The sequence below is a fragment of the Haliaeetus albicilla genome, chromosome 4 (assembly GCF_947461875.1).
Source record: "Haliaeetus albicilla chromosome 4, bHalAlb1.1, whole genome shotgun sequence".
NCBI classification, from domain to species: domain Eukaryota; kingdom Metazoa; phylum Chordata; class Aves; order Accipitriformes; family Accipitridae; genus Haliaeetus; species Haliaeetus albicilla.
Window position 1 is genome coordinate 3,478,187 of NC_091486.1, and position 13,238 is coordinate 3,491,424.

At 37.6% G+C, this 13,238-nt stretch overlaps 1 protein-coding gene across 2 annotated transcripts in view; it reads right to left on the reverse strand.

Annotated features, from left to right (window-relative positions):
• The window catches only part of ACVR2A (activin A receptor type 2A), a 69,713-nt gene that overhangs the window by 3,949 nt on the left and 52,526 nt on the right, over positions 1-13,238 (reverse strand). For both annotated transcript variants that reach the window (XM_069780736.1, XM_009916000.2), the window contains 6 exons: positions 9,393-9,536; positions 7,968-8,111; positions 6,082-6,227; positions 4,932-5,046; positions 3,528-3,666; positions 906-1,036 (listed from right to left, as the gene is read on the reverse strand). In XM_069780736.1, coding sequence (XP_069636837.1) covers positions 906-1,036; positions 3,528-3,666; positions 4,932-5,046; positions 6,082-6,227; positions 7,968-8,111; positions 9,393-9,536 — 819 coding nt within the window. The remainder of the gene's footprint in view (positions 1-905; positions 1,037-3,527; positions 3,667-4,931; positions 5,047-6,081; positions 6,228-7,967; positions 8,112-9,392; positions 9,537-13,238) is intronic.

Below are 13,238 nucleotides of genomic sequence, written 5' to 3' on the forward strand. Positions count from 1 at the left end.
AAATTGCATTTTAAGGTACACCTGCCAGATTTTAACCCTTCTGGCAAACAGGAAGCTATGCCGTATTTGTTTTGAAGCCTAGCGTGTCATACGGGGCCTTACATCCTATTTGATTAACAACAGCGAGCAAACCCTTTTCACTGTACTATGTTGTAGTCTGCTGGTAAAGTCGAGTCATCGTGGTATTTTAAAAGATCTCATGCTAGAAGAGGTTAAGTTCTTCAGCGATCAAATTAAACTTCAGTGAAACATCAAACAGCACAAAAAGGGATTTCTATCTGACAGCAGTTAACTTCTCTCCAAAGTAACACTGGGCTAATACAACAATACGCTAACTACAAGGAGCAGATGGTGACACACACTCGGTTTTCTTGCAGACAGACAGTGTCATCTATTGTTTCTAACAACCCATTTTTTAAAAAAAACAACAAACAAAAAAAACCCCAAACCCCAAACAAAACCCATGCTAGCAGTAAGCAGTGGCGTGACTGCAAGTCTGTAGCCATAAACCAGATCAGGAAAGCGTGCTGCTATTCCTCCTGAACTGATCCCAGAAATTTCTCATACGACACGCTTACCCCTATGTTGCTGTGTTCAGTTTGTAGCATTCCTGGAGTAAATGAAGACTATTGTTTCTTAAATATATTTTTAACATGCATTCAAAAGTAACTCTCAAGAATCTCTTCTTCCACCAAAAAAGTGAAAAAAAAAATTGCTCACTTTCAAATCACTCGAGACAGAGTATTTTAAGATTAAGAACACAGTAGTTCACAGTCCATTTAATTCTTACTAGAATTATTAAATTCTCCCTAAAAGACAGTATTATGAACACAACACAGGATTAACAAAATTTGAAATTCAAATCGTGACAGAACTTTGAAGAACTAGGTTGCATAACTACTTACAGAATGTTTTTGCCAACACTCTCTTAAAACGGGCCTCTTCTTTTTATGAACTACGACTTCCTGCATGTCTTCAAGGGAGGGATGCTGGCCAATTTCTTCTTCAAATGGCAACATGTACTCATCTACTGGGCCTAGAGATTAAAAAAAAAAAAAAGGTTAAACCACTGATTTTGCTTTAAAAAAGGGGGGGGTGGGGAATAAGGCTGGTATCTTAGGAATGTAGTCTGCAATCAGAATCTTAGGGAGCAGTTTACTTTCTGTTGCCATTAAAAGCCCATCCTGTGACAGGCTAGCAGCAAGCAGTGACTCAGATTTTAACGAGGCAGCAGTGGCATTTTGCGGAGCCGCAAGCCTTTGCTCTCCCGCGCCTGGCAGCCAGGCGCAGCTCCCGGCCCAGCTCCCTTTGCCTCTGAAAGCTTCGAGACACAAGGGCGGAGGGAGGCTCTCGGATCCACAGCTTCTCCCCCGCCGCCTCCAACAAATCGTGGCTTTGGTGAGAGAAATCCTCCTCCTCCTCCCAAGTTTGCCGGCTCTCTCGGTATCTGATTACCAAGCAGGCGCCTGATAGCCAGCCGTGAATGTTTTTAATACCGCATACGCTACAAGAGACGAGCCTGCCATGTGTTTCTTCCTCCGGTCCACCCAGCCCAGGACAAAAGCACTTATGTTAAAGGCTAAGCATGATATACGTCCTTAACAGAATCAGAAGGACAAGCTTTATATGCTGAACTATCAATTATATAATGATATGTTATTGTAACAGATGTTTTGTGCTCTCAGATCAAAAGTCTGAAAAAAGGAGGAAGGGGATGACAGAAGAACAGAACAGCGTGGTGCGGACGAGGCTGATGAGACTTAGCGAAACATACCAGTTACCTTCTGGAAGAAAAACAACCAAAAAAACCCAAACCAACCCCAAAACCCCACCAAACATTTGCAGAGAGAAAAACAGCAGCCCTGACTGCAGAGCTTCACAAAGCTGTGATTCAGAAAGGCTCCTTCCCTTCACTGATGTCTCCTTTACTTTCTGGAATAATAACCACACATGCCAGAGAGACCTACGACACACTTCTAGTAAGATTTAGGTACGTATGTTTTACAGTACACCGAGGCATGAAAAATCAATACAGCATGTGGGGCTGCCTCAGAGACTTGTGCAAGATTCTGTCGATCCTGTTAGTAAACAGCTTAACATTTTTAAAAGGGTAAAGTCTCCCTAGCGGCTTCTACTCGGCGAGTAACCTCTGAAGCAGAAAAGCACTGCTCGGAGCAGAAGAGCGCCGTGTGGCCACGCGCTGATCTACTGAGATCTCCAATACACCCGGGCTTTTTATACGGGTACCTGTCAGCTGCACTGGGCTCTCGTAGGAGAGCTTTATGACAAACAGCATCACCAGCCCAAGTGAGACCATCGTATTTACTTGGTTGAATTTAACTGCTTTAAGGACTGCCCTAAAAATGCAGACTGCCCTAAAAATGCAACTTTTCCACCAAACATCTTTGACCCTTGTCTTTTGACTTGGTTTTGATTAATGCGGGCTTATTCTAGGCACCCAAAAAAAAAAAATCTCTATTTACCAAATTTAAAGAATACTATTCATACTTGAAACAGGGTATCGTACATCTTTTCTTAAAAATTGGATCCAACAGTCTGCTTCATGAGAAAAGCCACTGTGAGGGACCCATAGCTAACAAAGTATCAGCTGCAGATTTCTCAGACGTTACTGTATTTTCAATCTCCAAGCTATTAACAATTAATTAGAAGTTCTGACATCTATATGAGCTGAACTAATGTTACATTAGCGGCCACAAAGAGCGGGTAGGGAGGCACTGAACTTCCATGGCACAGTCTCGCTCTGGCACCTGTGGTTAAACCAGAAACGGAGACTTTTCTACATCTCATGGCAGACAACGGACTTCCTGGTGCACTGAAGAGCAGCTCACCACGATTCAGGAAGGGCCAAGGCGGTATCCTGCATATGCTTTTGAGCAGTTAGAAAATCATTAACTGCATCAGTGCTCTTTGTAATAAAATACCTATGAAAATGCTTCATGTCTTTTAGCCTTGTATTCCTTTACTATATTGGGAACAGATCTCCGACACTAATAAGCGTCTACGCAGATCTTCCACAGGCAGCACTAAAAGACAGGTCATTGTCCAGATGCCTGGGTGTACAGCAGGAGACATCCATTTCTCAGCAGGTGTTGGTGGGATTTCTTTGTTATCAAGGTTAATCTAACCTGAGCTTTTGTTTATGAAAAGAAGCAGTACTTTAAGATAAATTGGTTGGCACCGAGACTGTCGGGCTGAACTCAGAATAAATCAAACGTATTAGGTTAGGAGTTCCAGAGAAATTCTCTCTCTTCCTTACCATGACCAGCAGAAGAAACGCAACAGGTGTCTGTGTATCAGAAAATTCTTACCTGGGATGCCAAATACTGAAGAGACTAAATTATAAAGTGACTACATGATGCTGGTGTTTCATTCATTTCCCCACAAGACTACCACCCTTTTTAAATTTTCTTACATACATGTAATCTACCTTCCAATTTCTTGCTTTAAATACACTTCTCACAAATTACATTAAATATTTCCATAGATCAAATATGTTATATGCTTACCATCCGAGGCAGTACAGCGTGATGCCAATTCCCAGAGGACTAATCCCATGGCATACATATCTATTCTCAAAAACGCATCCCTTTGGAAGTTTATAGCACCTTCTAGTACCTCAGGAGCCATATACCTTCGTGTACCAACCTTGAAAGACAGGAAAGCATACAATTTGTACACTAAGAATCAACATGACCACAACTACCGCTCTAGCTGGTGCCAATCATAACAATACTGTAGACCAGTACTATTTTTTGTCAAAGATTAAGAATAGCCATGGTTATCCTTGCTTAGGACTATATCTTGGAAGTTTCTTGTATTCTTATATCCAATAATAGGGAAGAGGAATTAGAAACAATCGTATAGACTGGGCCCTATAAAGGATACTTACCAAGCAGGAAAATCTGAATATATTTTAAAGTAAGACATTTGCATAACAAATCACCGTCATTCTTTATTTTATCTAGTTGAAGATGTCCGTGCTCATTGCAGGGGGGCTGGACTAGATGACCTTCAAAAGGTCCCTTCCAACCCAAACTATTCTATGATTCTACGGTTCTCTTCCAGATTACAGTAAGGCTACTCTTCTTATTTCTTCACATCATAAGGGTGTGAAACATGCTTATGTTTCTCCCCATGACAGGAGCAGTAATAAAAATACCAAAGGAAGACTAGCTACCAAAGTGCAATTTATACCAGGAAAGTTAAATGAAATCACTTGCACAAAACTGTCTATTAAATGAACACTTTGGGGATAGCCATTATTTTGACCACAGTCAATGATGAAATTATATCATCCAAATATATCAGAACTTATATGGTGTCCAAATAAGATCTACTCCGCTATTTAAACCTTCACAGGAATAGCTATGTTTCTCTTAAGCAGTGTTACTGAGGTTTTATAATCTTATTGTAAGGATTTTATTTTTGTTGCTCAACCATAAACTGTGAAGTTCTGCCTAAAATTAAATATATTTAGTTTTCCAGAAACTGTAATGCTCTAAGCTCAAACTTGTTATTTTAAAAGTACATGGTACTAAAACAGTTCCCTGTTGCATGACAAGTGCTTGATTAGTACTGTTGTCATTTCAGGAAAGTGACTGTTGCTAGGTCAGAAAGGTAGAAACTGGCTGCCAGCATCATTCCTCCATTTCTGAACAGTACCTCAGAACAATTAATAAAATATGGCAAACCCACTCTTTCATGTCCAAATCCTCTAGTAAGAATGAAAATAAGGGGGGGAGAGAGGCCATATAATGAGATGGGGGGAGGCTATGATCTGTAATCTAAAGAATTCTTTAATTTTTAGCCTGTGAGAAGAAATTGCCACACTCCTTGAATGCCTAAACTATTGACTTCCATTCACATGCAGTTAACAGTTGTATCATTTATGTAAATAGATCAGTATTTACCTGTCCATGTGTATCCCCTGCAGACTTTCCAGCCTCAAACTTTAAAGCTAGACCGAAATCAGCAATACAAGCTGTGAGATTATTTTTCAGCAGCACATTCTTGCTTTTGATGTCCCTTTCAAGTTAAGGAAAAAAATTAAGAGATCTAGAACATGAAATACCATATACAGTTCTAAGGAAAAAGTAATATAATAAAAAAAAAAAGAACATTATAATATGAAAGGCAAGAAAATTATAAAGCAGCAGTCCATTTAAACAACAAAAGAATCATAATGAAACCTAAAAGTACACTTGCAGACCTTTATTCTTATAGAAATAGATGAGACAGCAAGTAGAACTGTCATTCTATGCTTAGTTTTAAAATACATACAGATTTATAAGTATCTATGTTACAGAACAGAATAAATATGCAGTTACTACATACTTCAATTACAACTACATTTTGTTTGTTAAAATAATAGGAAACAAAACACGTTGAAAAATGAATCTTGATTGTTTCTAACAAGGAGATACATGATTTCCTGCAGAAACAAAAGATAATGGACTCGATCCAAGGACTCCCATCTGTCCTGTGTGTACCTCTCCCCCTCCCCCATTTTACCATCAGTCAAGCAGTTTTGCTCATGAAATTCCAAATTCTGCAGAATCTGTACTTCTCTATATGCCTTTTATTTTGGTTTCCACTATCATTTCAGCTCCCTACTTCTATTAATAGCTTTCTATACTTAGCTCATTTAAAAAAAACAAAACAAAACAGCAATTACACTCAACAATAGGCATAACGCCACTTACAGTAAATGTTTCTGTCTGAGGGCATTCAATATTACTTAAAGTTATATGCATACATGTTTAAGTTGTTTCAAATAGCTATAATGCCAATTATTTCATATACTGCTGTGAGTACTTAAATAATTAACTGTATAAAACCTAATAATTTATGACATTAATCACAATCACCACACCAAGTTCTATAAAGCATTAGCTAGATTTTTGCTTAGGCTGAGCAGATTTTTCTTACGAGGCTCTCGATAATTCTGGAAGGAAGACATAGAGTAAGTATTTGAATACTTCCTATTTATCCACGTTTCATATCCTTTAGCTCAAAGTTAAATACTAACAGTCACCTGAAAATATTTTAAATATACTATACCTATGTGAGATGGCAGGTTTATGTCCATCTTTTAGCCCTGGTATATCCTCGTGAAGATAAGCCAAGCCTCTAGCCATAGTTTGAGCGATGTGACATAGCTCATTCCAAGAAACCACGTTAGCCTTGAGAAAGTCTGTTAATGAACCCTGCACAGCAAAAAAGAAAACCAATTACAAGATCAATTTCATTCTCACCTGATCATAAAGAAAACTTCTAGATGGCCTCCATCATTAAAGAACACAATATGCCTGTCTGCCTTTCTCTGTTTTCGATAGACCAGGTAATTACACACACATACACAAACAACTGCTAGTTTAAACAACAAAAATTACCCTTTGCATCATCTCTAGTCCTTGAATAGAATCAAGATGCATCTACGCATCACCTCAACAAGCAAAAAGCGCAATGAACAAGTTCAGTGGCACACGTGACAATGAACTGCGCTTAACTGTCAGTGTCAGAAACGAGAGCCAGACTTAAGATATTTAAATTCCTTATAAAGACAACCCTGCTCTTACAAGCGTGATTTATAATGTTCCAGGCACAGGAAATTACAAGTTAGATTCACCTTCAAGAATCTTGCCAAACTCTGTATGACCATTCTGTAGGACCTTTAATGGAGTGTCTGTCTTTTCTTATGGACCAACAACCGCAAACTCCAGTTTCACAACATAGTTTCAGAGTGAAATACACACTCTGAGTAAATGTAACAAGATAAAGTAAAAATCATTCAACATAAAGCTCTTCAAACTCACTTCTATAGCCCACTCTATACACACATTTTCATGGATTTACATATTATCCAGTTTGTGAGATGTCAGTGTCACATGTTGCAGTGTGAAAAGCCAATACAAAGGGAAAAATGAACAAAGAGCTGTCAAAGTGTAGAGGCTACACTTTAAAAATTAAATAGAAAATTCATATTTTCCAGAGTCATCTCAGATGCCATCTTTCCAACAGTAACAAGATTTTTAAAACTCTTAGACAAAAGAAACAAACAAAAAAAATGGCAATAACCTTTCAGAAAGGCAAATTAGTTTGATATTATCTACTTGATCGTGAAGATCTGTCAAAAATTTCAAATAACTGGATAGTTTTAGTCTTCTAAATTATTAAAGCAGAGGCGTAAGTGGGACAAAAATGCCAGAATAAAGAATGTAACTTTCAATACTAGAAATATGATCTATGACCTAATCTTAATGCATTAGCATGTCCATATTATACAGATTTATATTTTCTCAAATCTGCTACAGGTAACATGTTCCTAATACCTCTTTGCCTGTGCCAGTGCTAAATTTAAGTTTGGGTTGTTGTTTGGTTTGGGAGTTTTTTTCCCCCCCTCTTTGTACTTACATCTCTGTGACAGTTACATGCATTAAAAAAAAAAAAAAAAAAAATCTAAGTGGATAAAACAGAACAGTGAACATATGCTTAATTACATATATTTATGTTTCTTATTGTGGTTATCACAATACAAGTGATATGTATGACTTCATTCTTATAGACTCAAATCAACTAACAAAAGTAAAACAAAAATAAAACACCACCATCTCTGCAAGATGGAGTTTGTTTAATTTAGGCAGGTTTAAATGGGGGGATATTCAAAAATACATATTCTAAAAAGCAAACAAGTAGAATGTATTTTTGTTTGTTTTCTAAAACAAGTCCTCCATTAAGTAAAGACTGATGACAACTTTCTCAGCTGGCTGAAAATAAATTTAAATAAATTCATATCCAATGAAAAGAGACAAGCTAAGATTAAGCAAAAACTATTTTGAATTTTATTTCTTAACTGTCTCAAGTTCACATTTGTGACAAATTTCTAAGGCTGTTCTTCCTCTGTCATAACCATAAAAAAAAGAAACTACATTGAGAACTAAACATACCTTTTCATGAAATGCTGTAATTAACCAGAGATCGACATCAATGCTAGTGCCTCGTTTCTCTGCACCAATGAACTGCAAGATATTGTCATGCTTCATTCCAGGTAAACTGTAAATTTCATATTCATTCTGCCATGACTGTTTGTCCTTTAAACAGAAGAACACATCAAACCAAGTTAATACCATAATAATGAGAATAAGAGGTACTTTCCCCGAGAGAAGTTTCCTCCTACAAACCACCATGCATCTGTAAATGATCTGTCAAAATTTCTAAAACCTTTTTTTTTTTTTTTCCAAAACAGGATTTACTACCTAAAGGAAAGAAAGCATAGTGTATGCTATTAACATTGAGGCTCATTATTTAAAAATTACAAATGTTTAGACTAATACCAATATTTGTGCTACAAACTACTGACCTAACATACACAAAAATATGAAAAACTGTCTTTCTTCACATATATTATTTCACTATATTCACATATACTGGAAAATTGTCTGAGAAACTTAAATGTGTTGTAAACAAACATCAACTGTTGAAAACAACCTCAACTATCACAGATACAAACCACGGAAACCCAGAAGGCTGTAGATTAGGATTGGAGTCTACATAATGCAAATCATTACAATTGCTTTAGTCTTAAAAGCATGGTTCAATTTTTGTATTTCCGGAATCTACAAGAACCCCATAAAGAATCAGAAATAGGTTTTTGTGAATTAAAAATAATGAACAGAGTGTCAGATTTAATTTAAGTTGTGCTGATGGCTGAAACCAGCATAAATACATGCTATTTCTCCTAGAAGAATAAGAACCTGCAAATGTATTTATTCAGCAAGTCACCACTTGGTTCATCAGCAGAACGCACAAGCACATTTCTTCACCTCAAGTAGCAGTGGGTGTTTTTAATTAATGTAAAATCTATCCAGTATTATTGTGTATAATCACTTTGTATTCTTTAACTAGACTAGATCTTAAAATTATGAGCACAATCTATTCTAAAACGTGGCTTTCAGAGAGTACTTGCTGGGAAATAAATACTATTTCACTTAATTGAGGCATGTTTAATTGGAACAATCGCCTTATAGGTTTGCATTTCAGGACATATCTTCTAAGTACAATTTAATTTGAAATATCTTGATCGAGACGTGTCAGAGCTGCTTAAAACTATTCACACCGAATACGTATTTTTATGACTAGAAACATATAAATTTCACAGAGTTTATGTTTCAAAAACATGTTTGCTGCATTAAAATACTTATTTTAATTCAATAAAACTCCACCTGCACATTTTTCAGCTCCAGAAATTTCTATCTAGATTTCCAGTATACACTGAAAATTCTCTAAAACAAAAGCCTCTTATTGTGACTAGAAAAGCTGGTTTAACACTACAATATTACAAGCTACACAGGACACTAAGAACTTCTGCTTACCTGAATAGGGAATATTTTGACCGCAACATACTCATTTAGCAGTTGAGCTTTCCATACACAACCAAATCTTCCTCTAGCTTTGATCTCTAGTAACTGTAATGGCTTCAAACCCATCAACGGTGAAGGTGGTGGTGGTCCAGGATCCTGAAATCAGGTTAAAATCATTAATTAATTTCGCTATTATATGTGCTATCTATGATGACGGCACTAGAAATAAAGACTTTGTAAACTGCAAAAGACTTGTATCACATACCCAACCCCCCTTGCAACAAATTCCCCCAAACAAACCAGAAACAAAACAGCAACCCTTCTCCGCAGGAAAGAAATGAGATTGTAAAACATGCTCAGAATTAATGTGCAAGCGACAGCGTAACAACAGTTACAGTATAAATCTGTCTAACCAGGTGTAAAAGCACAGCAGAAATTAAGGAATAAAGATAATCAAGCTTTACTTGTTACTTTTTTTTTTTTTTAAGAGAGAGAACTAAAATCAGCACCTTTGATATATTTATTGGGGTTTTTTTGACACAGGTGTGACCTGTTTAATCGTTTAGTTCCACAGCCTGGGGACTTGACTCTACACAGCCACAAAGTCCATCCATCTCCATGGGACTGACGCTGCATCCCCTCAGCCGGGAAGCAGAAGACACCTACGTCAGCAGTGTGGTTGGGGGCAGCGGTGCAGAGCCAAAGTGAACCCCCTCACCCTCGCCACGTACCGGTTCAGTTCTCACAAGCCACTGAGCTGGTACCAGCACACCGATACTTCAACAACTCCACTGCTTACTGCGCACGTAAGGTTGCAAACCAGTACGTAGGCACGCCATGCCGCTACAAGGTCTTCCGGTACCTAACTTTTTTTTTTTTCATTCAGAAACCACCGAACCACATGCACCGTGCAGACATCTGGCACAGGAAACCAAACATCACCGTCTCCACAGTCAGCCACCCCAGCCGCACGAATGGCGGTGCGAGGAACCACAGCACCGATGCTTCAACCTACTGATCCACTTCTACTGCTCCCAACGTTTGCTAACGTGGAGAGCCAATATGTTACTGAAATGCAAGTACTTGGCTGTAGCCTAGACACAGAACTGGAATTAAATTTAAGATTAAATTAAATTAAATTTATCTTGTCGTATCTTACTGTATTTGTACTTCACTGAGGGGCCAGCCCAACAATTCCTTTTCAAGTAAGCACAAGCTGGGAAGTACAATTGCAAGTTTGATAGAGCTTCCATACAGCTATCCATATAATCACCAATCTTACTAGAGATTTGAACAATCTCCCTTTCTGGGGAAGAAAATGGGACAGCTTATTGAGTATCTTGTTTTTTATAGTTTACATATCCCTTACATATTCTGTATCATCCACATCATCTGAACATAACAAGCAGATTTTCAACTTTACTGCCAAAGATGTGCTTCTTTCTGGGCTGTCCTTTCCTCTCCAGTCTACCACGTTAGATTAGCTTGTACCTATGTAAGCTTCTTCCCTACCATGAACAAATCCATCAGACCCATTTACATATGCCTCTGCATCAAAGAATATCGCCCTACGCACAGAACCGGAGAAACAAGATCTCTTCTGTCTGATCCCTGTTTTCTGCAGGAAAATAAGTCAAGTTCTGCTCTGTAGTGGTCACTAAGCAGAATTACCAATACTGTCACCACGAGATACAGCTCCACCTTCCTTCCACACAGACCCGTATCTGTTTAAACCACAACTTGTTCCTCAGTCCAAATCACTACAGAGCACGGCAAATGTCAATCCATGCCAGCAGTGACAGCGTGGGGGCAGGCTGCTAGACCACAGATGGAAGAGGGTGAACGGCTACTTGCCACGCAGGTCTGCGGAGACCACAAAATTATACCACAAGTCTCAACATTACATACGAAAGAAACAAACATGCAAATGAAAATTAGGTATCACTTAAATTATATCCATGCTGCAGAATACAACGAAAAAACCCCTGAAGTCTACTATTCAAAAAACCCTCCAAAACATGGCTTCTCCATTTTTTTCCAGTCACAGCTGTAATGCTGTTTTAAAGAGAAAGAATGAAAAACACTGGAGTAGCTGCTTCTGCAAAACAAATGAGAGTACTCAATAGTTAAGTATTTGAGCACTTTGGTTAGCAACATAAAAGTCTTGTGCATGTTAAAGACATTTTCTGAACAAGTGTGGGTTTAAGTATACTTTACTATTATTGTGAGAATGGATACAAGCGCTTCTGTATCCAACACAAATTTTGAGTAGTTTAAGCGCAGGAACACATAACCATTCCCTTATTTCTTATTAAGCAACAAATACATCCTTCGAAAAGAACAAGTATCATAGAGAGACAGATTTATAGCAGTTGAAAGAAACTTTAACCCAATTCCACAAATTAATAACTGTAAAAAAAATTATTCGAATTAGAGACACATTATAATACTATCCTCAAAGAAGTACGAAATCCTTTCGCAAATATGACAGCGACAGATGCTTAAAGTTATTAAATCAAAATTGCTGGGTTTAAACTGGACAAACAACAATACAGAAAATGAAGTTTAAGAGTTAAGTTTTCCCTCCTGTGCTGCCTTTCATTCAATGCCAAAGCCCTTTATGAATATTCCAGGCACAAGGGAAATCACTGTCCTCAATTTGTAATAGTTAGTTACAAACGAAACTAGAAAAAAGATGCCCAAATTCACTCATAAAAGCCTACTTTAACTTGTAAAAAAACTCTGTTATTTTTAAGAATCCTGAGCACTGTGTAGCATCTGGGGATTTACAATCAGTTAATTCAACAATTTTTTAAAGTTTTGAAACTGGCGACTTGCCTAAATTAAGAGAATGATTTGTGGGAAGTAAATCCAAATCTCACTTTGCTTTAGCAGCTAGAAGAACTAACTCCCCTTCCTTTCCATACCCTCCACCCAGAAAATCTGCTGGTATTTTGAAGCACGCTATGTAAATTTTTCCTCAACCGTCAAGCAAAATCTTCTCAAAGATTTGATGAAAAAAATTACAGCATCTATCACATGAGAGAAAGCAGTAACTCCTTAGTGAAAACTGGCCAGCAAAACCTGGTGCTTCTTACTTTCACGTTAGGCTACAATACTTTTCATATACCTGAATTTCGTATTTCCTAGAAAATCATGGCATTTCAAAATATTCTCCCACTGCCTTATATAGCAACCTCCTGTGGTTCCCTGCACATTTCCCTTTCGTGTTGAAGCATTTCTATGAAGTCAAAACTTCCGGCGTGCTTATGAAGAAGCAACACACCCACACACACAAATCAAAACAAATCCTGACTTAAATTGGAAAGTATAATTGCCTTCTGTTAACGTAACTAAAAAGAATAGTTTTCCAGTTTTTTTTCTTATTTTTTTCTAAACAACTTTGTTAAAGACAACAGGCATTTACTCTAAAAACTGCAGGTACTATTTTTATACAGAACCATTTCTTGACAATGTTTTCAACTTGCTCTACTTCTAAGCAAAAATGTTTAACATGCCACAGGCATAATTATTTTTGTATGGCTTTTTAAAATCATCTCTGTGGCGCCAAGGATGATGATATAATGTGAGTAAAGATATAATGTGGATATATTAGTCTAACAGCTTGCCACAGCTGTCAAAAAATAAGGGCCCAGTTTCCCATTCCCAAGCTTTCCCTGTCCCTTCCCTCGGGCTGATTCTGGTGCTTGTTTGACCACACAGCAAATCAAGGCAATACACGAGATTGCCAGAAAGCCTTTATTTATTTATTTATTTTAAAAATCAGGCTAGTTTTCTGATAGTTTAGCAAATTGAATCAGTTTGCAACAAGGTCCCGGTTAACACAAAAAGCACTGC